The sequence below is a fragment of the Micrasema longulum genome, unplaced genomic scaffold (assembly GCF_059751315.1).
Source record: "Micrasema longulum isolate JH-2025_06_02 unplaced genomic scaffold, ASM5975131v1 h1tg002186l, whole genome shotgun sequence".
Taxonomy (NCBI): Eukaryota; Metazoa; Arthropoda; class Insecta; order Trichoptera; family Brachycentridae; genus Micrasema; species Micrasema longulum.
This window is the reverse complement of record NW_028279351.1, coordinates 58,369-86,329: the sequence shown is the minus strand read 5'-3', so window position 1 is coordinate 86,329 and position 27,961 is coordinate 58,369. Positions and strand designations below refer to the sequence as shown.

The window sequence follows — 27,961 nt, the reverse complement described above, 5'->3', positions numbered from 1 at the left end:
ACAGTAGATAAGTCTGCCACATAATGTAATGGTGCGTTTGCCGACTTCGCTTGGGGTCCTAGATTAGATTCCAAGTAGTAAGTCATATAATTATCTTAATTCTATGTAGCAAGTACTAGGTACATATGAAAGATGATTTTACAGTGAAATATTTCATTGTTCTAGGACTGCCACGTGAAGCGTAAGACTGATCATCTTCCCTTCATATAACAGAGGACTATTATGTGGGTTGGAAAATGATGATATTAAACCAAAGCTTTTAATTTAATATTTTTACTAATTGTATTTTGAAAAATTTAATAAAACAAAATAACAATGAACAAAAATCGCTCTCAGTAGGTAGGTACTCGATATTTAAAATTCATAATCAAAGTACTTGTACTATTAATCTGTGGTCAAAGTCAACTGTCAACGTGACATTTTTAGTTTTAGGTTATATTTAAGTATACCAACGGACGAAAGAATTATTGTTTTTTTCTAGTAATTTGTTATCGAGTTTTTAAATAAAGTTAACCGTTGTAAGTTGTAATGTATTTTCGTTTCAATTAATTAACTCAACTAAACAGCACTGTTATGAGCAATTCTGAAAAAGATATTAATGACGTCTTCGATGATTTATTGTTGAGCGAAGAGAAATTCGTTAAAAAGGGTTATGAAGAAGGAATGAAAGCTGGAATCGAAGAGGGGAATGTTGAGGCCTATCACTTGGGATATCACAGAGGCGCTGAAATAGGCGCCGAACTTGGTAATTTTTATTATTCTCAGTATTTAGGTAGCATTAGCTTCTATGAATTTAGAGCATTCCACAACCTTGATTTATCTGTAAGCAATTCATATTTCCAAAGAGTGCTAAATAAACCATTTTCATGATGTGATGTTCTGTGATATGTATTTATTTATTTCGACGGCTTACGCCTTTGACAAAGTATAAAATAATATTTTAAAACAATTATAATGAAACAAAACACCTGAACACAGTATAAAAAATAAAGAAACATGAAATAAAATCAGCAGAAAATAAGGAAATAATAAAGAAAAATTAAATAAGAAATTATAATATAGTTATGCAGCAAATTAACAATAAATAAAGGGTTTAAATATAAAAAGTATTGAAGTAACAGAGGCGATGTATCATAGCATAAACAGTAAAACAAGTATAACACTTAGTACATTTTTATAACTTAAAAAAGAAGTGATTAAAAAGTAAAGATTTTAATTGGTATAAAGATAAATTAAATTAATCTAAGTTTCCATGTTTATTTGCTAACATGTAGAACCGTGGAATAGGTGAGTATTCAGCATAGTTTGAATTATGCAAATCAACAGCAAAATAAGTATTTTGTCTCGTCCCACGCTGTCTCACATAAAAATTCGCACAATTTAAAAGTTCGGGACTGTCAAGAACATTATTTAATAACTTGAAAAGCAGCACTAAAACTGAAATTTCCCTTATATCACTAATGGCGGCCTCCGTGGTGTAGTGGTCAAGACGCTTGACTCACGCACGGAAGGTTCCGGGTTCGATTCCCGGTGAGAACACAAAAATTAAAAATGTGATTTCTCTCAAGCCTGGTTGTTTTGTAATGTAATTCACCACTGTAATTGGGCCTCCTGGCCTGTTGTGGTGCAAAAAAAAAAATTGAAATGAAATACATATTAATTTTAACTGCTCCATTTAACATTTAAAGTTAAGCTCTTCAATTGGAATATTTAATTTGGAATTCATAAATCTTAAAAAACTTGTGTTGGACCTTCTCCATGCTGTTTATATGGGTAACATAATGAGGAGACCAAACTGAGAACCCATATTCTAACTGGCTTCTTACTAGAGTCATGTATAATATTTTTAATGCACCAACAGACTTAAACTCTCTTGTTGTTCTGATAACGAAGCCTAGGGTTTTTGTGGCTCTATTTACCATCTCATTCATACGGGGAACAAAAGTTAATTTATCATCAAAGATGACACCTAGATCATTTATTTTCTTTACACAAGTTAATGTCGTATTACTGATGCTATATTGAAAAACCAATGGAATTTTTATTTGAGAAAACCGCATTAAATACATACTGTAATATGCTAGATAAACAGCCAAAAATGAATATATGTACAAATAAAATAAGTAATTAATTAAAATGAAATCTTTTGCTTTTTAGGCTATTACTTCTCAACTGTTTGTGGTCACTTGTCATCCCTTGAAAAGAACCCCAGCATATATCCTGAAAAAGTAGTTAAACAATTGACAAAATTGAAGGAAGCAATAAAAGACTTTCCTAGCAGTAACAGTGAAGAATTTGACATCCACACTGCTTTGGAACAGATTCGAGGTTACTTTAGAAGAATCTGTTCTCTTTTGAAGACTGAAAATGAATATGCTTCCACAATAGCTATTTCGTTTTAAATAATTTTGGTGAGAATAAAATTATTTGAAATGAAAAATTTACTATACCATACCTAAATAGACTTAGAGATACATATTTTTTTTTGTAATATGTATCTTTATGTGAATAAATAAATTGTTTTGATGTCAATTTTGAAAATCATTTGTTTTACCAATTTTTGGGGGACGTTAAGATGCATCGGACCAACGCACATCAAAATGTATCCATCAATTTGTAGAAAAAAATATGTTTTAGACGATAAGACGCATCGGATCCTAAAACGCACCCCAAATTTTGGTTGAATTTTCAGAGTAAAAAAGTGCGTCTCATGGTTCTGAAAAATATGGTAATTAGACATTGGATTATAATATAATATATGCATTTGTATATGCAAATGCATATACTCCGCTTTTTGTAACTTTTGTGAATTGTGTGTATCCCGGCGAATGAAGAATACAGTTCTGTCTTTGAAATAGAACCAGAATCCTGGACGAGTACTTTGGAAGGCTACTCTCAAGTAAAAATTCCAAATAAGAAAATCATTTGGAGATAAGCCCTGTAAATGCCTAGACTTCCATATTACCTTATTTAAGGTATTCTCCATCCCTGTTGTAATTTGTTAATTGGAGATAAGTTCACCTCATAGTGGAAGGGTTGGGGGGTTTGCTTACCAAGCTTAAAGCCCTGGGTTCAATTCTGTCATAGTTTAAAAAAAAATGTAATTACGTAATAATTATATATTTATGATTTCATTTCCAGTGACCTGAATTGCAATGGCTGACATGAAAGTTAAGTTACTGCAGAGACAAATAGACAAAACTATAAGTTATATCAAACCTTTCCTGCCTTTAGCAAACTGCCACATGGTGGGGTTCATTACACAAGATTATTGGAAACATTATGTTCCGAGTGAGATAGTAAAGGAAGTTCACGAAAATGGAACCGAACCGGCTTTAGAAACTTTTGGCTCCGTAGTAAGAAATATGCTTATTCAAAACAGCAAAGGTGATATTGGAAATAGTCCCATCAAACAGGCTTTATTAACTGGTTAGTATTTTATTTATTCGTTATTTATTTGATATGGAAATCAGACAGGTATAAGATAAAAATTTAAGTACAGACAATAATTATTTCTCATAGTATTTCTTAAAGTTGTCGGTCTGTGTCCGGACTGATGGAAAATACAATTCTGTTTTTGAAATAGAACCAGAACCCTGGAAAGGTGTTTTTGACTTGATGGGTGCTCCTAGGTAAACATCCTGAAAAGGAAGTTGGGTTAAGATAAGTCTGCCTCGTAGTGCAGTGATTGCCTACCACGCTTAAGACCCTAGGTTTCGATTCCCGATTGGGTAGACGTGAAATATTGGTTTTAAAGGTGGTTCTACACTGCAATATTGTATTGCTCCTGGACTGGCGCCTGAAACGTAATACTGATTACCTAATCTTCCATGTACCAAGAATGATCCAGATATGCTATAATTGAAATACCAATGGAGTGCCTTATGTACCACTAGGTACGGATAAAGAAACAGTGAATAATCAGAGTCTAACTTGGTTAGGGCTTGTGACTTGTCATTGGCTTGTTTTAGTCGTCACTTTACATACTGTATAGGCAAAATGATTCATGTTTTTATTTTATTCATTTATTTAAATCTTCAAGTATAAAAAATAAGTACTTTGGCATACTTATCGCTAAAAGCAATATCTTCCAGCTAACCAAAAAACAGATTGGTCAAAAGAAGAGTTGGTCACAAATTTGTACTAAAAGATGAAAATATATATCAATAGAAAAAATAACATCATTAATTAAAAATAACAGCTGTTTTTGATGGGAAGATAAGGCTTGCACATATTAACTTAAATAAAAGTACATTATCTTATTCATATTAATGGATGAGGAATGTGTGTCAGTTGATAATGAGTTTGGAAGGAGAGAGAAAGAGGAACCAAGAAAAGAAAAGTGATAAAAATATTTATTTGAAAAAATCAATTAAATACAGGGAGGTCAGGATACTAAGGATAGTAATGTTTCAGGCGTTTCTTGAAGGTGGCTAGAGAAGGTGCGTTTATGAAGAGGTAGCTCATTCCAATGTTATACAAAATCTGTTAGAAAATTAATGAATGGAAGGCAATTACCCACAAATTGTCCCATCCCATCTGCAATTCGCTTGTAATGTGTGTATTAATTTAATATAGTACTTGATTTGTTATTTGATTAGTAATACTTTTGACATTATTTTTTTGATGTTTTGATTATAGGAAAAGCGACAGGTTTTAACGCCTTAGTTCAATTCATTGAAAATGCTAACAACTACAGTTTGAAAGCAGATGGAATATTATGTTTGACAGTTGAACAATTCAAAGAAAAATTCAAACATATAGGAGCTAAGGAGGTGGACACTTGGAGAATAGATGAGTTTATGTCAAATAAGAAAAGTCATGAGGTAAAACAACAATTTGTCTTTTAGCAAAAGTGCAATCTGTGGCAAAAAATATTTTTTAAAAAAAGAACTCAACGACTTCACATTGAAATTATATGTATGTTCATAACAATGTATATAACTTTATTTAGTTAGTTCATAGCACAAAATATTTTTTTTATTTGAAGCACTAACTTTGTGGTTATTCATTTTATAATGAGGAAGTCCAGTGCTATGGGAAATTGGATATGAAAAATGTTTTCTGGTACGTGGTAAAAATTAGAGTATTTAATTGTTTTGTGAAGTTTCTCGAAAATGTATGATCAAGTTAATAAAAAAATAGTTTTAATAATAATAAAACGGTTTTCAATGTCACAGGTTTATGTGATCTCGTGTTTGCAATAGACAATACATTACAGCGTTGTACTGTTATGGCAACCGTGAGCGATCATGATTGCAACCATCAACAGATTTCTGGTTCAAGGTTCAACTTTTAAATGTCAGAAACCAAAACTCTTTTTTTTTGTTCCTACAAAAACTAATCCGATCATGTCAAATGATGTCGTAGAATGTCTGCAAGTCAGCAGTTCATACTTGAAATGTCAGTCAAAGAGTTGAACCCATGTTTTATTTTCTTCTTGTCAGTTATGTTTCACCGTTCAGATGTGTATTTTGATCACTTACAGACGCTGCGTAATTTTAAAGTTTCGGTGGGGATTTTCAAAATTACAAAACTTGCGATAATAATACGATACAAAGATTAACAAATTGAAAAAACCACTGAACTCCCTCATTAAAATTGAAATAAAACACTGTTTTTAATCATTTATTTAATTACCGACCGGTTTCGAAGCTACACAAACTTCGATATGGTAACTGTCTCCACAGTTTACAAGCATGCAACATGTTTCCCTTAATATAAAATGTTGGTTTACTAGTTATTATGATTTTCTCTTCAGGTTGAAGTCCTGTCTAGTATTGTTGCGATGTTGTCATCTTGTGCTCAAGTTGATTACACTGTGGAGTTAGGGGGAGGCAGAGGATTTTTAGCCACTACGCTGACTACTTTATATAATATGCCGGTTCTCAACATAGACTGTGCAGAAGGCAACCAGCAAGGCGCTGTCAAAAGAAATAAGAAAATGCAGGTAATATTATCAATAATATCAGTATGTTCACATACCTGTAAACATGTGTTGGATATTACCCCTTAGAGAGCTTACCGAGATTGATAGATATGAAGGCTGTATTCTGATAAAAAGTAAAGAAATAACACTTTCCTTCCCATCCCCTCTCCTTTCTTCATAGTTAAGTAAATTTTTTTTTATATTCATAGTATAGTGTTCATTTTTTATATATTTTTTATTTGATTACTATTTTTTTTTAATTTTTGTATAAAATTGTAAGATTCAATATGTCCATGTATTTGTAATTTTCTCAAACTGAACGGTTTGGGTAGGTAGGAAGAAATTGCCTTAAGGCAATATGCCTGCCCTTATATGTTTATATATTGCATATGTATATAAAGTGTTAAATAAAAATGAATAAATAAAACATATTTGCCATTTTAAAATGCCATTCTTTCAAAATCGCACCATTAAAATAATTAAATTGGATTAGCATTAGATAAAAACAACCATTTTATAAGATATTTCTCATAAAAAAATATACCTGTTAGACTATTTAAGCAATTTTTTAAAATTGATTAATAGTTAATAGATTAAATGAAAAAGGGATCTGAACAAAATTTTAACTGTTTGTTTTTGAAAAGAAATAAAAGCATATTAACTGACACTGGTTTAGCGTTTATTTTTCTTATTTACTAAGTTAAATTGTGGCTTCAATAATTGTTTTAAAAAATTTAAATAATCATCATATTTTCGTTTGAACCCTTTTTATGAAATTATGTTTTCTGTCTTTTTTTTTAAATAACAATATTTTGGTTATGTATGCATGTTTTTAGTAAAATTTTCATGTCCTTGAATGGCTGATATGAAAATATTTTCCATCTCCTGTGATCCACCAATTTTAGTTAAACTTGAGAGCAAAATGGTGTTTTGTAAATTAAATAAAGTTTCCCTAATATTTTGCATATATTTTAGAAAAAGTGGCCAGGGCTGATTAAGAAGGCCGAAGAAAGCAAATTCATTATGAATGAAAAGAATTTCACAAATAAACCAGATGATTTTAAAAACATGGCTGAAATTACTTGTGATTTAGGAAAATTGTCTGTGGAGCCAGATGTTAGCAAAAGAACTAATGAATTATATCGCCACGTCACAGAATTTGTAACAACAGAAACTGATCTGATGAAACATGTGAAATATTCATATGCTGACTCTAAATCTGATGTAAACTTGTGTCTAACAGGTAAATAATACATATAGTTCCCTTAAAAGTGTGCGCATAAGTGCCGATGCAACCAGCAAACATGCTTCCAGAGGCGAATCATCCATATTGTAGATTTTCTGGAACAAGTTGGTAACTAACACTTCACTAATTGTGACATATTGCACTTTTAAAGTTAAAAGCTCATCCTAAATCAACAATTTAAATAAAACCACAAGCAGAATATTCAAAACATTCTTTTTCGTATTTATATAATATGATATATTAAATAATAAAACAAAGACTAGTTGATGCCACCGTTATGAATCAATCTATTTTTTTACAAAATTGTAGTTACCAACTTGTGCTAGAAACCCGACGATATAAGGGATTATGTGCGGCTTTCCATTGTATTTGACTATCGATAATATTTTTTTATAGCTACAGTATATGGGAATAAAATAGTTATTATTATTATTCTGGAGCCATTTTTGTGAAAATCACCTTTAGGGCACTGTACAATCATCCCAACACGTGTTGCCACTACAGAGCGCATAGGCGGTTGGGATTCAGTTCCTTGTTTCGAATTATGTAAACATTTTGTAACATATAAGAGCTAGAGTTCAACACTTCTTGCAGCTACAGAGCACACGGACGGTTGAAATCGAGCCCCCATTTACATCTCACAAATAAAGTGACCAAGACAAAGTTGACATTTCAATCGTAGTATAAATATATCTACTGAATGAATGAACTTTCGTACATGTCTTGTATTAAACTAGTGTAGAATGTAGCTTTAATAATAATTGTTGCTTTAGTTTATTTGATAGATTATTGGTAATAATTTTCTGTTAACAGCTGAAGTATAGAGATGATGTTGTATCACACAGAACCACAGAAAATTGCTATTTACATATTATTTTTATGTAGGTACAAATTTATGATATTTTTTTTAGTTCATCTAAAAATAAAAATACTGCTTGCCACTGCGTGCTTCTATATATAAAATATTTACAAAATAGTCTTAAATTAAAGTCCTGCTGAGTTGCATACATACAACTCGTCAGCAGGTTCTTATAAATTACATCGATTATTTAATTAAATTACACTTAACCTACATTAACAATAATTTTACTTGAAAAACATTACATATTACTATGAAAAACTAAAAACGATCACTAATACAAAAAACTTTTTTCCAATAACCATAATTTGAGCAAACGTCTCACTCTTATATTTAACTCAGTATTTTGAATATTGTTTGGTAACATGTTAAATATTTTAGGTATACTGTATTGCAGTGTCCTTTTGCCATATTTATTGCAATATCTAGGATCAGCTAGCTCTAGTACAGCCATACTAGTAAACCTGGTGATGTAATCATGTACCAACTTGTGTTCATACTCGGAGTGTGACGCATGCTGACAAATTAATTTGTACCAAAGTAGAGCCCTAACAGATAATTTATTTACAGATTTATACATCAATGACATTGAAATATTGTGTCTCTGGCGGTATACATTATTTATTTTATTTAAAACAAACATATTACCATAAAAGTACCCAAAATATTATGCTTCTAAGGTTCATCATTTTATAACATCTGTATAGATTACAAATCTTAATTATGTTTTTATTTCAAATTTACAGATTTACCGATAATTGATCTGTGTGAAAATGTATATTAATGTTTGTTCAATATTTGTATATCTTATCACTTTTGTGCGTAAAAAAATAGAAATTCATGAAAATAATAATGATAACATTGCAAATGCAAGGATTTCATGGTCATTCAGTTTCACACCAATGTACAATTTGTAGCCTATTTCTATATATTTTTTTTTTTTTTTGTACCCATTTGTATGTACACAAATATTTATTTGTAAATATATTTTTCTTTTCTTTATATTTATTTTTTCTCAGATTACTTCTCTTATCTCAATGTGGATTTTCTAGTGAGTCAGAGTAAATACATAGGCGTGTCTTTCCTTAGTGACACTTCACCATTTGGATAATCCATTGCATTTTTTTTATCTTTAAGTTATTTTGTGAACTTTCAATATTCTAATCTGTATTAAATGCGCCTCATGGTCAAATGGTCAATGCGTTTGCCTATCATGCGAATGGTACCAGGTTCGATTTCCGACACGGTTGACACAAAATATTTATCAAAAATTACTCTAGAATATTTCATAGTCCTTGGACTGGCACCTGAAGAATAGGACTGATCATCTTACCTCTTCATGTACCAAAAATGTTCAAGATATGCCGTGGTTGGTGTACCAATCCAGTGACTTTTGCACCATTAGATGCGGAAAGGGAATGATAATGATGGTATCAATATTTAAGTTATTTGAAATATATTAATAAAATTTATTTTCAGTTTTAAAAATTAGTGTCTTTGTTTATCTAAATTTATTTAAGATTTAAAAATAATTTTACATGGTGTGTTCTTATTAAATACTCATATAAATTTCATGTTTGCATTGATTCTCAGAATCCTCTCTAGTCCTGTTCTAGGGTTTATTTGTTTTTTAAATTTATTTACAGAGATTGTCCATTTATACAATTTATTGGGATAAATATTACAAAATGAAACAGTTAAAAACATTATAAAAAAAGAAAAGAATCGTTGACAAACATAAGGGACATTGAGACAAGATCTGGACTATTTATTTAGTGCTCGTTTAAATCGCTGTAAACTTAAACCAAAAAAGTCCAAATCTTGTCTTGAGTTAACAATACGAAAAAGACAGGACATTGGAGAATTAATGCCATAATTTATTCTATGCTGATCGATGAACAGTACTTCATTGTTTCTCAACCTACGAGTCAAAATATAGAATTTTACCTGTCTTTTTACTGTCGTTTTCTCAGGTCTCCACACATGCGGTGATTTAGGATCTACAACTCTAAAACTCTTCAAAAATAATCCTTCATGTTCTGTTGTCTGTGCTGTACCTTGTTGTTTTCACCTTTTGACCGAGGAAACACTTATTTCGGAATCACAAAATACTAGCCCAGGATTTCCAATGTCTGAATATTTGAAAGGTATGTCATTTGATGTGAATAGATGAGAGATTGTCTATGACTAACAGTGGTGGCGGTCGTTTTTGTTTGTCTTAGATAATAATTATTGTGTTTTTTCCTTAAAAAGTCGAAATAATTAACTAATTTGGTTAAAAAAAGAGTGGTGTACATAAAATTTTTATCTATTATTAAGTGTTTTCAGTAGTTTGTGTTTGTTTTCGTTCCCTGTCCCGAAACCTAATAACCAGGTAACAATTATTTTTTCCATACACGTGTAGCCAAATTTTTTTTTGGTTTTTACAACTTATTTTGTACTTCTCTTTCTTTTTATTTTTTGTTATAAATGAACGATAAAGAGAAACCTCCGGATCCACCGGATGGATCTCAATCAGATGCGTCGTGCGGTACAATGGACACTGTTCCAGATCCCGCCGAATTTGTTACAATAAGGCCTAAATCAAAAAAACTCAAACTTATAAATTCGGAGAGGAAATCGAGTTCTGAGTCAGACCGCCCCCTCCCACACAAAACACCTAGCCCCCGACCCTCTGCTTCTACAAACCCAGGTACTCCAGAGGTCACAAACACTTTACCGCCTATTACCACACCTACCAAAGTCCAATCCCGCATGTACAATGGAATGGATCGTGCTCCATTTATCGTACATGTAACAAAAGTACAAGTAGACGGCGTCACCCAAACCAACTTGTACGATATTGACTTCGGTCGATTTCTTCATAGAAACAATATTCGGACTGCCTGGAACGGAATCAAGTCCGTCGGCCGTAACCGTATTTCTGTGGAGTTTAAGACGGCAAACGAAGCCAATACGTTTGTAAAATCAGAAATAGCTAAAAAAGATAATTATAACGTTTTCATTCCGACTTTCCTAGTAACTAAACAAGGTGTTACCAAAGGCATCCCTTCGCACTGGTCTGAACAGGACATTGTGGAGAATGCCGAGGTACCTCATGGATTCGGAAAAGTAATCAAGGCTCGACGACTGAATTACAGATCGAGTAATGGTGACGTAGTCGAATGGAAACCCTCCCGCACGGTGGTTTTGACCTTCGACTCAAAATCTCTACCTTCCCACATTTCCATCTTCAATGTGTCCCTCTCCGTAGAACTCTACGTATTTCCGACAATTCAGTGTTTTAAATGCTGTAAGTACGGACATACAAAGACTGTCTGTAGATCCCTTGTGCGCTGTTACAAGTGTGGCTCCTCACACAATGGGGAATCCTGCACGGTGGCGGCTGAAGATATAAAATGCCTCAATTGTTCTGGTAACCATTCTGCCACCAGCAAGCTGTGCCCTGAGCTTAAAAGGCAACAAAACATAAAACACACGATGGCTGACAGAAACATTTCATATATTGAAGCTTCTAAAATGTTCGGAAAAGCGACGATTTCCTATGCAGAAATCGTCTCTAAAACGACAAAACCGAATATCAATGTTGTTATGCCCGCGCCCTCCGCGCCAATATCCTACAAAAAATCAGTAGAGAGGAAGTCGAGGTCAAAAAAACTACCTTCCAAACCTAATGTTCCTCATCATGACCCTTCACTTCTGTATTTCCCGAATGAACAACTTCCATCTGGTTCTAATGGGAATGCTTTTCCTAGCACAGTCCCAACATCGAACAATACAATTATATCTACCATATTGAGTATTCTAGTATCAATCCTTCAAAACAATCCACAAATACCGTCCAACGTCGCCCATCAACTTTTAAATATAACCTCCCTACTTAACCACCACCATGGCTCCTCAGATGAGGATTCTGCAGTGGAACAGCCATAGCATTTTAAATAAAAAAGAAGATCTCTTGCATACATTGCAAGAAGAATCTATTTCAATTGCGGCCATTTCGGAGACGTGGATGGTCCCGGGATCTACTATTAGATTCCGGGGATTCCACTGTCTGCGAGATGATCGTGAGGATGGGAAGGGTGGCTCTGCCCTCCTCATCAAAAACTCCCTTCCCTTTATCCCTATTAATGTCAAGACTGATGGCTGTCCTTTCCAAGTGACAGCTGCAAAGGTTAATGACTTGACCATCCTTTCCATGTATATCTCCCCAACCAACAAACCCTCAAAATCGATACTTTTATCTTTGTTCCAAAAATTGACCCCTCCGTTCCTTATCCTTGGTGACTTTAATGCTCACCATGCCCTGTGGGGTGCTCCGACATGCGACAGGTTGGGAAGAGATATTGTTGATCTCTTGGATGATCTGAATATGTGTGTCCTTAATGATGGCTCCGCGACGCGCCTTCAGCTTCCAAATCAGCGACCCAGTGCAGTGGATCTCACCATCTCCAGCGCTGCAATGGCACCATCTGTGCAATGGTCAATTAAGGATGACACTATTGGTGGTGATCATTACCCTATAGTAGTCAGCCTCATATCCAGCCATAGATATTGCCAAAGTGGCCTATCCCCTGGGGGAAGACGAAGACCGAGATACATTACAGAAAGAGTTAAATGGAGATACTTCTCTGACGACATTGAACTTAAAGTGAACGAGCTGCCCACCCCGACGAAAGAGAATGTAGTGAAGTGCTATGAAGCATTGTCATCATGCATCGTCGAAGCAGCAGACAAACATGTCCCTGTAAAGGAGAAAGGCAATAGAAGTAAACCCCCCCCTGCCCCATGGTGGGATAGCGAATGTGCGGAGGCAGTTTTGAAAAGGAAAAAGCAAGCTAAAGTTTACTCCTTAAACATGAGCCTAGAAAACCTGTTGAGTTTTAAACAGGTTGAAGCTAAAACAAAACGCCTCTTAAGAGACAAGAAACGACAAGGATGGAAAAACTTCTGTTGCTCTTTATCACGAGACGTGCCTATATCAACTGTTTGGAGCATGATACGTCGATTTAGAGGTTCTTTCACTCCACCAGTGAGACGTCCTGAGACCCTAGGGTGGGTTGAGGAGTTCGCCAACAAATTAGCCCCGCAGACCGCAAATAACTGGAATGAGTCTCCCTATTGGTACCAGTTTACAAATAGAAGCTGGTTAGATCATAGCTTCAGTTTAGATGAACTGAAGACTATTCTGACCCGGCTCACAGACTCAGCTCCAGGGATTGACGGTATACTGTATAGTTTTATCCAACATAACAGTGATCCTACCCTCTCCTACATCCTATCATTGATCAACATGATCTTTGAATCAGGAAACATCCCCCCTTCATGGAAAACCCAATCCATTATCCCTATCCTTAAACCCAACAAAGACCCAAACTTTGGGTCTTCCTACCGCCCCATAGCCCTCTCCTCCACACTGTTGAAAGTGGCGGAACATATGGTGAGACAACGCTTGGACTGGTTTGTGGAGAGCTCGAAAACTCTCCCCGAGTCTCAATTTGGATTCAGGAAAAGAAAGAGCACTATTGAAAGCGTGTCGGTTCTGACATCTGATATCAGAGCCGCTCTTACTAAGAAAGAATTTCTTATAGGTGTCTGTCTGGACATAAGTGGTGCATATGACAATGTTATTATCCATATTCTAGAAGCTAAAATGCTACGAATTGGAATCCCGCGAAAACTCACTTCCTTTATAGCAAATTTGATTCTCTCCAGAAAGGTAGAAATCAGTGTTCGCGGTCATGCTGTGGTGGAGAGAGAGTTGAGCAAGGGACTACCTCAGGGTTCTGTCCTGAGCCCGATTCTCTTCAATATCTATACGCATGACATAAGCGGAATTGTTCCCTCAGAGACAAGTTTGCTTCAATATGCGGACGACTTCTTCATGTATACATATGGGAAGGACCCAAATAATCTAGAAAATACTCTAAATTTAGGTATGAGAAACATCAGGAATTGGTTAGTGGAACATGGCTTGGATCTATCGACTGGTAAAAGTAATGCCATAACCTTTTGTAGACAGCGAAAAATCCCAACCATAAAAATTCAACACGGAGATGAGATAGTACCTTTTACGTCCCAGATTAAGTTCCTGGGAGTAATTCTGGACACTCATCTTACATGGAACTCATACATAAATCATATAGTAAACAAGTGTCAAGCCGGATTGAATACGTTAAGAGCAGTCTCGCGAGTATGGTGGGGGAGCCACCCTTTTATACAGAGACTTTTTTATACTGCGTATATCCGGAGCCATCTAGATTATGCCTCGTTCCTTTTAGAACCTTGTTCAAAAAAGAATCTCCAAAGACTTGACCGGATCCAATCCCAAAGTCTGAGACTAGTCGTCGGAGCCATGAAGTCATCTCCAATTAACGCTTTACAAGTAGAAGCTTGTGATCCCCCACTTGGTATGAGAAGACAATACTTGGCGGATAGATTTCTTCTAAAATGCTCTATCCAAAAAAACAACCTGCTCCTCAAAAAGGTACAATTTCTCTCTGACTGCGTGACATCCTCATCTTTTTGGTTTCATAAACCACCCCCTTTACTAGTCAACAGTTTTCATTTTTACAAATCTTTCGAATTTAACATTTACCCTAAAGACCTTCTTCCCCTTTATCGTTTCCCATATAAAACTTCTATTTATGCCCCAAGTATTGAACTCACATTCGGAGTCGAAAGCCTCCTACAGCCCCGGTGTACATTCAACCGTATTCGGTCGTCAAGATGGATAGGTTGGAAAATTATCTACACTGATGGATCTCGGTCAGATTCGGCAACCCATACGGGTGCGGCTATATATTGTGAAGACAACAACTTTCAAAGATTGTACAAATTGCACAAGAATGCATCTGTATTTACCGCAGAATGTATCGCAATCCGAGAAGCTGTCAAATACGCCTTAAGCTCACAATATAGCAAGTTCCTAATCCTGTCGGATTCCTTGAGTGCCTTACAAAAAATCAAATCCCCTCCATCCTTTTATCCCGAAGATGAGCTCTGCGTGGAAACTCGATTTCTTCTTTCTATATCAGAGGCATCCAATAAGAGTATTGTTATGTCCTGGATCCCTAGCCATTGTGGTATTCCCGGTAACGAAAAAGTGGACGCGTTAGCAAAAGAGGCGGTCCACTCCGGGGATCCTGCCTATAGTAATTTACTACCACTAGGTGATCTCCTTGTTATGACGAAGGAGAAGCAACTTCGCACATGGCAAGAATATTGGGTAGCCTCTTCCCAAGCCAAGGGTAAACATCTTTTCCAACTGAAACCAAATGTTACAGAAAAGCCTTGGTTTTCCAAAGTGATTCTGAACAAGTTTGAGACATCCTCCATATGCAGAATGCGCATTGGGCACTGCTGCAATGGTTCTCACCTGTTCAGAATCCATGTCCGGGACTCTGCCATTTGCGAATGTCAGCTAGATGAGGAAGATTTAAACCATATTTTTTTTGGATGCCCCATAAATGATTGTTATCCTGATTTCCTATCCGACCTCTCTGATATTAATATCCCATTCCCTATTCATATTCTAACTCTCCTGTCCCCACCCAATAAACGTGTATTTAAAATCCTATGTAAATATCTAGTTGTAAATGGTGTAAAGCTGTAAATATGTTTTATTATTATATGTATATATTATATTAAATACTAACATACTAACTTGTACATATTATATTACTAACACATGTGTATATATGTAAAAAAAAAACAAAACTACTCGACACTGGCCAGAACACCCAAGTTGAGATGTGAAAAGGCCATGAAAAAACGAAGAAGAAGAAGATGTGAATAGATAGCAGGGTAAAAAATTAGACTACCCTGGCAACACTAACAAAATGTCCACATTGTTTTGTTTAACAATCTGACAGAGGGTAAAACGATCAAATTCTTAAATAATATTATTTGAATATTCGTTACTTACACATGAAATGTGATCCCACCCTATTCCCTTTTAATCACAGCAGTATTTTGACACTTAAAAATGACACAACACGGCATAATTGAATTTAAATCGGCAGTTGCGTACTAAGCGACACCTACAGAGTAACTAATGGCCAAAACTTAAAACTACTCATTTATTAGTAGTTTAATCAGATTTAGTTTGATACAGAGTTTCTAGACTGTTATAATTCTATATGTTGTTTTTATTTGAATATTTCTTTCAAAAGTAAATTTTTTTACTCAATGACTACTCTCAGGTAAAAATCCTGATAAAGGAAATCGAATGCAAGTAAGTCTGCCTCGTACAATAGTGGTTGGCATATTCGCCTGCCATGTTTGAGGTTCTGGGTTGGATTCCTGACAAGGTAGACATGGATGATTAATTTCAAGGATGGTTTTACACTGGTATATTTCATTGCCTCTGGATTGGCACCTGAAGAAAAAGACATCACTTTGATCACCTTACTTTCAACAGATGATAAAGATACTGTATTGAGTGTAGATAACAAAAGTGCTTGTGCTGCCTTCTGCAGATAAAATGCAAAATATTTCTCATTAGCTAGTCCCTAAAATGAGAAATTTTGTTCAATGTAATTAATGATAGATTATTTTAGTAATCATTATCGTTATTAATGTTCATTAATTTGATTTGTCGCAATACAATATTAACTAATTTGTTTTTAGGTTTCAAAATTGGTTGTAATGCCCGCACTTTAGCTTCACAATCTGTCGAAAGGTTTTTCGACACTCAACAATTACCGCCTATTTCCCTATATTATAGAGCATTACTTGAGGTAAGTTTGATCCAAAATAAGGGAAAAATCGTCTTTATGAGCACTAAAATTAACTAAACTTAATAAATATAATTAATCAACCTAACTTAACATAACCTAACAAACCTTTTTCTTTTAATGTTTCCTACACTTCCTTTCCTCAACATATTACAACAGAAATAGAGAACATTCTAGAGCGGGGAATAAGGAAGTCTAGACATTTACAGGGCTCATAATTTGCCGGTGGCTAGTTTGAGTGGCCACTTTACATATTGTGTAACGTAAGCCTGGGTAACATTCACCATTCTGCCTATGTTTGAACATCTACCCTTCTTCAATTCTTCCATCTGTTGATTTTTGTGAGAGAAAAAAAAAAGTAAAATTAAAGAGCTGAAACCTTAAATGGTGTAGGTGAGATTCATCTGACTGACTCAATTCACCTACATGGTAGGCAATGTCTGAATTTAAAAAAAATAATTAATACTTCTCGAACCATGGTCAGACATTTTTAAGTACATCATTTATTTAGCCGTATTATGTCAATATGGTCTAATGTTGCAAGAGCGATGAAACCGGTCATTGGTCTGTCGAACTAAATGGATTAAAATTTCACTGTCATTACCCATACCTTTCTCCGTCCTGGAAGACCGTCAACGACGATCTTTCGGCTTTATTCGGTGGAATTAAGGGACGTGAGAGGAGGCGAGAGTACTGGCTAGCGATAGGGTCTCCCGAAGGCGTTTGGTGATTCCACTTAGGAGCGAATTTAGGAAAGAAGAATGATTGGTTTTATTAATTAATTTTATGGATCGTTATGCATAAATTATTTTCAATTTTAAATGTAAAACAGTGATTCACAAAATAAGGTTGTACCTACTAATTAATTCAAAAATGTTTTTACAGGTTCTTCTAAAGAAGTATGATATTAAAATATCTTCTACATCAAAGTTAAAAGGTTTCTCACACAAGTGCTCCAATTTTTCTCAATACTTCCGAATTGCTGAAAAGAAACTGAAGCTCGAAGCACATATTATGCATCTTACTGATGAAGATATCGATTCTTTCGAGTCAGATTATAGTCAACACAAAGAAGAACTTTATATATTTTATTTGTTAAAGATGTGCCTGGCTCCTGTTATAGAGAGTGTTATTTTATTAGACAGGTTGATGTATTTATCAGAAAATGAATTTGACGGAGGAATAGGAGATGCTTATATTGTTAAAATTTTTGATCCTGTAGTGTCACCTCGTTGTAACGCACTCGTGGGATATAGGAAACAATACATTTTGAAATAAAATTTAAACTAAAAATGACAAGGATTGACAAATCGAACTAATATTGTTTAAATTTATTTGATTAATTGTGTTTTAAAAAACCTTTTATAGCCTTTAAAGTGCTCTCCTTTGGAGCTAATGCGCTTTTTAAAACTTAATGCAAGTTTTCTCTGATGAATGAAAATCAGTTGCAGGGGGCTAGAGCTGGTGAACAGGAGGGATTGGGCACAGCGGTCATACCATCTTTGGTCCAAAATTGGTGCACGGAGAGGGCCATGTAAAAGCAAATTTGGCAGTTACCCTTCTCATTCTCAAATTTATACTTAAAGCCCAATGCACTGAACTCCAAGTCACTTTAGATAGCTCCACACCTTTGACGGTCTGTTGTCGTTTCACCAGGATGATTTGGCAAATTTCAACAACATTTTCGTCCTTTCGGGCTGCCGAAGGATGTCCGGAGCAGGGTCGGTCATCAATTAACATTTCAGTTCTTTTAAAACGGGAAAACCATGAAAACACTAATTTTCCCCATAGTATCATGTTTGTAGGTCGTTGTTAATATTTCAAGAGTTTCTTTGCCAGTTTTCCAGAGCAGGAAGCAAAAACAGCTGCATGCTCGATCATCCATAATGACGAGCACATATAACAACTGTCACAAAAAATCACATCAGTCAAACGAAACCTTCTCCAGCGACGACTTTTACGATTTTTATTGAGAAAAGGTAGTTCCACACAATACTACCAGCATAACCTGATACTACAAAAACTCGCCACCAAAATATTAGTTTGGTATTCTTTGGGTACCCCCTCGTAAACAAAAAAATAATTGTATTTTTTTCTGCATTCAACGCACCTGTATTTTGCGATTTTAAAAACTTAATATTTATAGTGCAAGTTTACACAATGTAAGGAAATGCACTGCTGGTGCTTTTGGTTTGGAGCCGCATGTGGTATATAATAATATATTATGGATTTAAATGGACACAAAAAAATAATAAAAAAATATATACGTTTTGAACTGGTTTTATTTCATCAATTCAATAATTCCGTGTAACAGTTACATATTATGTAATAATATTTAAACATCTAATGATCTAGAAAAAATGGCTTTGTATGATTCATTTATAACTCTGTGGTCTATACCTATTATTGCATTTTTCTATTCCTATCACAATCTTTTCCATTTTGAAAATCTGATGTATTATCCTCTACTTCAGTTTTTATGTGTTTGATTCCCTGATTGTTTTCTTTTTTTACCAACTGAAAACCAGTTATAATTCTAGAGTTTCCTTTGAAATCATTGATTTCGTTTTTACGAACTGTCGTGGGCGCAATCATCAACAAATTATTACCATTTCTATCGAAAACCAAGCCGCTGTTGGCATTTAAACAGTCCGCCATTTTGTGGTTATTTGAATTGCCGCGCGTCGGTAAAGGAGATTTCTGTTCTACTGTATTGGAACTGTCAAAATATTTTACACTTCTGGCAATAAAAACATCATCTTCGAGATTATTTTTCCCAGGTATTTGATTTCCCGATAAAAATGGCTGCTCATTTCGGATTCCTGGGATTATAATATTTTTTATTGTATGGCTATTGATTGTCTTTTTTTGGTCAGAATCTTCTTTATTCGCGATGTTATTTCTTCGTACTCTTGCCCTCGTTCTGAAGTGAGTTTGTTTCAAGGTACTTAAATGAGTTTGCCCACAATTGATATTGTTTGCAGAAAAAAAGCGAGTATTGTTATTAGTCGAGTCTTCGTTCCTTGATCTAGATACGGAATGGCCATTAGCTTTTTGCCACTCAAGCACACTGCAGAGGAGTTTTATGTATCTGAAAAGAAAAAAGAAAATCGTTATAGGTATGAGTTACCTAGACCGGCAGCTTAAGCGTACGGCCAATCATTTTGCTTTCATGTAACACATGACAGATATACCTCTCATTGACATTAATGCACATAGACATGCTCTGGGGTGCAATTATGAATCTTCTTTATCCCTAGAAAGTGCGGTTAACTTGGGGATATTTATTTTTTCCATGCGACTAATTTTTGCTTATATATGGCCACACTGATGATTGAACGTCAAAAAATATGAACTCGTGAAATCAAACATGATGATTTTCATTTAAAACATTTTTGCGATCTTCAGCATTATCCAAAACACGGTTAAATTGACCAAACCGTATTAGTTTTATTTTCGTTTTTGAAGCAGTTTTATACACCATTTGACGTTTGATCATTAGTGTGGCCATTATATGAAGTAAGTTGTCGTCGCATTTAAAAATTAAAAATCCCCAAATTAACCACTTTCTAGGGGATGGACTTGTGCACTTGTGAACAACGAGCTGTGCTGACATTTATAAGTAAAACTCCGTAACTGTCAAAACACACTAAGGGTTGAAATAAATGGCCAGCCGGAAACCGGAAATCTATCGCAACACAAAACAATGCTGTAACTGATTCGTTATTATTCGCAAGTTCTTGTGAAAACCATTAAAAATATTTTTTCATTCATTTTCGAGAAACGTAGGCGTACAGTTGAACGCGTTAATTTTTACCGCTTGTAAGAAAACATTTTTTTTATCCAATTTCTTATAGCTCTGAACTTCCTCGTTGGGTGTAGAGTATACGTACCTTATGGACATTCTTAAAATCTCGTTCTTTGACAGTTTTTTGTCCGGCGGATGTGTTGGTACAAGTCTCCTCAGTTCAGCAAAGGCGCCGGAGACATTTTGTTGGCGCCATCTTTCTCTGCAGTTGGTAAATTGTTTTCTGCTGGGCCTTGAGGATGGCTGAAACAATATTTAAATTACAGGAATGTTTGATTATTGGACCTGGCTAGGACAAAAAAGCAGTTTTGCTTTCGTCTGTGTAAAACTCTAGTTAAACCATTAGTAAAATGACATTAATGTTTTGACTTCGGTAGGAACTACGGTGTGAATTATTTTGCGAACGCTATCTTCATCGGTACACATCGGGACGGTATAAACTAACATTGATATTTATGTACGAAAATGTATATTTTTCAAAAAAATAAATCAATATGTATTCGTCGGTAACCTGCAATTGAACATGTTTAGAAAAAAATAAACACATTATCTTCTTCACATAGAAAATAAAATTTAACTTTAAAAATAAAATTTAAGATAAATTTTAACTTTCTATTAGAATACGGGCCCTGAGGGATCATTTTATCTACATGTGTGTACAAAATGAGTGTTTTGTGGCAAATACGTTAAAAAAATACAACGGCAAAAAAACAAAAAATGTTTTGGTTGTTGAATATGAGAAACAATAGTTTCACTTGACGTTATAAAATAACAAAACTACTTAAATTCGTTTGAAAAATATTTTTTGCCTATTTGGACTAGTCTCCCCTACCTAACAATTTGCAAAGTCACAAACCGCAGTTTCAATTGATTATATCTTTCAAAAAGAATTAGTATACTAAGGTGGTTTAAGTGCAACATTTCACTGTCCCTTGACTGGCATCTGAAACGTAAGACTGATCACCCTTGTTTCATGTAACATATGATTGAAATAAGCTGCATTTAATTTACCTATGCAGATGCAGATAAGGGTTTGATGAAGATCATGAAACAATATACTCCTGGGGTGATGTTCCAAACGCTTTTGGGGCCGAAGAAAAAGCTTTTATATCGCGTATTTTGTATGTAAATAAAGGTGTTTTCTACGGCCGCGAGAGCGGTTCAGAATAGCACCGCTGGTCTTCAAACTTAAGTCTGGTCTGGTCTTAAAATAAAAGGATACATACTTGGGTACTAGCATCGGTTGTCTGAACTGAATTATTGTCTGTCTGTGTTGTTCTTGTCCCATAGAAGGGAAGTGGTAAATTACAAATCTAAATAGTAGACTAACACAAGAGAACCACGCGCCGACCATGCTCTAGGACCCGTTTCGTCTGCTCTAAGGTCTGAGTGATTGTTAGGACGATTAGGGTCTTTACATAGGATTGTTTCTACTGTTGGTATTAGGATAATGATTTTTGCGAGAGATTCAGTATTATGACGAGAAGTAATTTCGCCTGAGTTCGATAGGGATCATGTTAGGATCTGTGTTAGGAATTTGCCAGTAATGTCTTGATAATTTGATGTTCCACTGTGATTTGGTATAGATGCGTATTGTTTTTCTTCTGTTGCTTGAGTGCATGTTGTATAGGGCCAATTAGTCTAATGTTTCCTATATGTATTTGGGTTTTGTGTCGTTGTTTGATTTGTTTGTATTACTACGTTCTTTTTTCTTTCCGAGGCGGGATCTGGAGCGTGCGGCCGCGGTCTTAATTTGGAACTAACACTGTATTCCTTCACTGTCATACTGGGAAATTAGAAAAAGGTGATTGTGCTGACCATGTGTATTTGATTGATCACAAATTGACAATAGTGCAGTGAGGGGTACAATGAAAGCTTTTAAAGTTTCTTTATTTTGTTATTTTTGCGGTTGACTGTAAAGAAATACGAATCTGAAGAAAGGCACAAATATTTATGAACAGTTTCGGGAAAGGAGTGGATGCTTTCATTGGTCTTCAGACGGTTTGGGCTTTGCGGTTAGAGATTTTAATGCTGAACTATTTACCAACCTGGTGACCATTGATTGAACCGCCTCTTGAGGTCTTAGAGTCCATATCCTCGTCACTATCCTGCAGAGAGAAGTCGTCTGACAGCATCTCGCTGCAATTCTCATCCTCCGAAGAACTGGCGGACTCATGGTCACTTCCTGCGCCGGCCATTTTGATTCTGGGGATGAAAAATTACAAATTTAACCACTTGTCGATCACCTCTACGTCTACCGGTTTCGAGATGGATCTACCCGTCTTTTCGGGAAGCCTACTGAAATCGACAAAAACAATAAATACATAAACTTATATATAAGAATAAGTATGTACGTCAGATGTATTTTTCATTTACGTATATTGTAAAAGGTAACGATGCAAACGTGTTTTTACCACATTGTTACAGAAATAAACATGTCAAATAAAGTGATATAATTCATAAACAGAGAAAAAAAATAGAATAGAACAGAAAACCTTTAGAAACTTTGTTTGGCACCCTTTTCTTGTTTATATTTGGACATGAAAAGAAATCGTGATAGTTCACGTCAGACATGTGAATGTAAGCTTACCTAAATAGAAAATAGATAGTATGTACGTAGATAACAAATTGCATGTAAAAGCTAAAAGTAATAATGCGCCGAGTGGCGCATTATTACTCTGAGGGTAAAAGTTGAGAATAGACAGAGGGATATAAAATAAAATAATACCACTTTCGGACAAAAGGATTTTGAGTATTATTCAATTAAAATCTTAAACCTACTTCCACTGTCTATTAGAAAAAATAGTAACGAGAAATGTTCAAAACGGTTTTAAAAAATGGATAGTGGAGCTAGGTAGAAGTAAAATAGATTGTCTCATTCGCCCAAACCAATATTGAATCAACTGCTCCACAAGTGTATAGCTTATGTTAGGTTTTTGTTCTTTCATTGTGCGTTTTGTAATATAAATAATATAGATGTACATAAATTGATTATAAACATAAATACGTAGCGTTTATAACTGTCTGAACATTTTGTTAATTATCTCTGTGTTTTATTATTTGTTTATTAAGTCTTGGTTTCTTCTCACGTGTAAAAATATTTCAAAAAAAGTATATTGTTAAGTGCCCTCGGCACGGGTAACTCCAGTGAGGTCACGTTATTTTCATTATTAATCATAATTTATAATGGAAAAAAATATGAATAAATAAAAAATAAATAAAAATATAAATAGGTTAGATCAGTGTTATTTATTTATTTATTCAACCTTTTTGAATTCGCGACCCCTTTACAAGTAATCTAGCGACCCCTCAGGACCTTAACTCTTAAAAGGCTATGCTACAAAATTCCTCCACACGAGTTGATGTAAAATCGTGTTACCTCAAGTAAAAGACAGAATATTCTGAAGTGCAGACATTAAAAAAAACCACACATTTATTTATTTTTCCTATATTTACTTAATAGTTACATATTTAAATATTTTTCACAGCAATTTACATTTAATTATATATATATACAATAAGTTAATTGAGTGGTAAAAGTATAAATACATCATTTTTTTTGCTGGTGATACATCTAAACTGCCTAGTTAGGGATAGCTTCCCCGTTCTAAGGCAGTAAATAATGTATTTTTTAAAGTTGTTTTGTCATAAATATCATTTACTTAAGTAAATCATTTTTATCCATTTTGATAGTTTTTCAAACATAGAGTTAAGACAAAATACATTTAAAATTATATACAATTTTTTTATAGGTTACCGACGAAGATACTATAAATGTTCATGCAAATATACTCATTTTCATAAACAAATATCGTCTTTTCTTTATAGACAGTCAAAGATAACAGGTTTACTAGTATAGAAGGGCTAGCTGTTCCTAGATAACGTTTTAAATATGGCAAAAGGACACTGCAATACAGTATACTTAAAATATAAAACACGTTACAACAACATAATTAATAGTGATTTAAGTACAAGAGCGAGACGTAGATATGCTCAAATTATGGCTAGTGAAAAAAGTTTTTATATTGATGATAGTTTTTAATTTTTATTAATATAGTATAATATAAAATATGGTATGGTACGTAATGTTTTTCAAATAAAATTATTTTTAATGTAGGTTGAGTAGGTATGAAAAAAATCGAAGCAATTTATAAGAACATCCTGACGAGTTTTATGTTTACAATTCAGCAGGACTTAATTTTAAAACTGTCGTAAACATATTTTTGAAAAATAAAAAAAATTGATTGCGTGAAGAAATTTTTTAAATATGGTTTTATTATGTTTTTATACGACACTCGATGTGTTTTGTTGTGTTCCTCTTTTATATATATTTTTTTACATATTGCTTTTCAAAAAGTGCACAAAATAATTACGCCTCTATTAAATAAAATAAAATTAAACTGCATAAAGACCTCAATACATTTTTTTAATAACTTTTGAAGTAGTTAGATATATTATTATCATCTATTTCTATTTTGGTCCTTATCGAGGACTATCAGAGTTCAGTTTAGAATGTTTTCAGGAAACGAACTTCCGTCAAAGATTAATCTGTAGGTACCCTCGTGTGATAACCACGCACGAAATTAGTCATATAGCCACATGGTTTAACAGATTATCATTTTTCTTAAATGCAAAAAGGCGCACATGGACACTGTTTGCAATAAACAAACTAAACATCATACCGTTTTTATCTTAGAGTAATAACACGCCACTGGCTAATACTCGTGGAGTCGGGAGTAAAACCTATATGTGATTATTGACCACGAAGTTAGCTACATATTACAGTAAAAAAACGGGCGGTAGGTACTCGGGTTGAGAATTGCACTCGCAAACAGAACATTACACGTTTGCTGTTAAATTAAAAACCAGCCAAAAAATTAGAACGCTTTTGTTCTATGCAATAGAGCCTAGGAGCTTATTTTTAAGTGGAAGCGCATTATTACCCTAAAACAAAATCCAAGAATTGGATAAAAAAACATTTTTTTGTGAAACTAATATTAATTTTATTCAAACTTTGCAAAATTCTATGATCAAACTGCTACTTCATAAAAATGTATACCTACCGCCGAGACAAAATATTTATATATCATTAATGTATAAATCTGCAAATAAATTATCAGTTATGGCTCTATTTTGGAATAACTTAATTTGTTAGCATGCGTCGCACTCAGTATAAACACAAATTGGTACATGATTACAACACAAGGTTTACTAGTAAGGAAGGGCTAGCTGTTCCTAGATATTGTAATAAATATGGCAAAAGGACACTGAAATACATTGTACCTAAAATATAAAACATGTTACCAAACAATATTAAGAATAGAGAGTTAAATACGGGAGTGAGACGTATGCTCAAATTATGGCTAGTGGAAAAAACTTTTATTATTAATGATAGTTTTAAATCTTTGATAATGTAATAAAATATGGTATAATAGGTCATGTTTTTCAAATAAAAATATAATTAATGTACGTTAAGGTGATTCTAAATGAAACTATGAAAAAAAAACTACGAAATAAAAAATATAAAAATTGTTTTGTACACCATTTTGTTAAAAAGACCTAAATTATGTTGTTTTGGTATTTGTTACAATCAATATAGTATAAAATTTCCGCAAACAAAGTTTTGTAAAATTTCCATTGAAAATGTAAAAATTGCATTTTTATACGCTAACAAGCAGGACAATTTTAAGACTATTGTTTGACTATTTTTGAAAAACAAAATACGTAGGTCTAAATAATGTGTTAATTTTATTTTTATTTTTCTTTTATGTTTATTTCAGGGTTTTTAGCCAAATGTCATAGCAGATCATCACGCCCTTCTAAACAAAACTACTCTCAACGACATGTCACTCTTTGAGTTCTGGTCTTCTTTTTCATACTTTGAAGAGGCACTGTTGGAGTGTTTTGGTCTCATCTTCAACCCTTCTCTCATCCAACACAAATCCTGTTAGGCTTAAGAGACGTCGTGTGTGAATATAGATACCGATTACTGATAGAAATTATAATTCCTACAATAAACTATAAACACATTAATCCCATTATGTTATGAACAGTAACCGATTTTTAAATGTTTGTTTTTTAACTCCTGTAAAATGGCCCATTTAGAGATACCACAGTATACTTTTGTGTTCTGGGTACGATTTATTTTTAAAAATAAACAACAACAAAAACAAACAAACCATCTCGCCGTTTCCGTAGGCAGAGAGGATAGAACGCCATATCACACTATCTTTGCATACAGACCTTGCTTCCTCCACATTCATACATCTTCTCATGCACGCACGCCGATTGACATGTCCATTTATCACTTTAATGCAGCTGCTCGCTGTAACTTTATCAAATAATGCTCGTTTGTTAGCTGCGAACGATGTTCTGACTTAAGAAACTTTATGAAAGAGAAAATGGAAAATAATCGCCCGCACTATTCAGAAATGAAAATTCGCGAAAATTTAAGCATAATGAGGAAAGAAAGTGTCTATGTTTTTATCAAGAGACATTGGGAGCCACGCTATATACTAAAATATGGAAATGTTTTTTAAGAATTTCTCAAAAAATTACAGGTGTAGGTTGGTACATTTTATAATAAAAGAATTCATACCTTGCAAAAATATTTTCTGTTTGAATTATAATTATTAAAAAATATCACTAAAAACCACGTAAACACTAAACTATTTTAACTCTAACAGCTCCCGACTCGAGCAAAGACAAACAATGACTGAAATGGAGGGTTTACAAATTATTCATACGGAATCAAACGTTTTTCTAATGTGGGCGGGGCTGCACAAATAGGGGTAGTTTTCAGCCAATGCAAAGAGGGATAGGGCGTGGTCAACTGCGAGGTTCAGTATTTTCCTTTTTGATTGGCTAAGATCATGTAGCATAAGAAAATACAGGAATTATTTATGATAATCTGTTAAACAAGATTTCGTGATTGTGCAATTTCCAAAACTTCTACATTTGAACCAAATGAGATAATTTCAATGTATAAAGAACTTTCAACTTAAAATAATGATTACTTTGATAATAATAGTTCCTACATATTAAAATAGCGTATCTGGGACAACATATGTTTTTTTGCATTAAAAAGCCTTTATACGGCGAACATTGACTTCAGTGTTTTATTAACGTATAAAATAAGTTATTGCGAAAATTTATGCATTTTTAATTTTCATTTAACTTCAAAACGGCAAAAATTGGACTCCCGTGTTTTACCCTCTCAGGTACAGAAAATATCTTTATACCTACAATATGTTTATTCTCAATATGCAATAAAAAAATCAATAGAAAATTTATTTTTGGGAAGATTACGAAATGTAATAGATATAAAGAATCGTGTTCTTATCCATAAAACAATCATATGTCCCACACATAAATTACTGTT

The 27,961-nt window shown here is 34.0% G+C and overlaps 1 protein-coding gene and 1 long non-coding RNA gene across 2 annotated transcripts; one reads left to right on the top strand and one right to left on the bottom strand.

The window, feature by feature from the left end:
- Window positions 1-427: 427 nt before the first annotated feature.
- On the top strand, window positions 428-18,087 carry LOC148272789 (putative methyltransferase-like protein 25). The gene is made up of 9 exons (XM_088239572.1): window positions 428-745; window positions 2,158-2,396; window positions 3,150-3,429; window positions 4,642-4,826; window positions 5,762-5,950; window positions 6,905-7,172; window positions 10,008-10,181; window positions 16,666-16,775; window positions 17,658-18,087. Exons 1-9 carry the CDS (start codon window positions 574-576, stop codon window positions 18,048-18,050), a joined length of 2,010 nt encoding a protein of 669 aa, XP_088095698.1. The 5' UTR covers window positions 428-573; the 3' UTR covers window positions 18,051-18,087.
- A 949-nt stretch (window positions 18,088-19,036) lies between these two features.
- LOC148272788 (uncharacterized) lies at window positions 19,037-27,299 on the bottom strand. The gene is made up of 4 exons (XR_015824773.1): window positions 27,179-27,299; window positions 22,629-22,785; window positions 20,666-20,823; window positions 19,037-19,863 (listed from the first exon to the last, which is right to left on the bottom strand). It is a non-coding gene; the product is annotated as an uncharacterized LOC148272788 (long non-coding RNA).
- Between the last annotated feature and the right edge of the window lie 662 nt (window positions 27,300-27,961).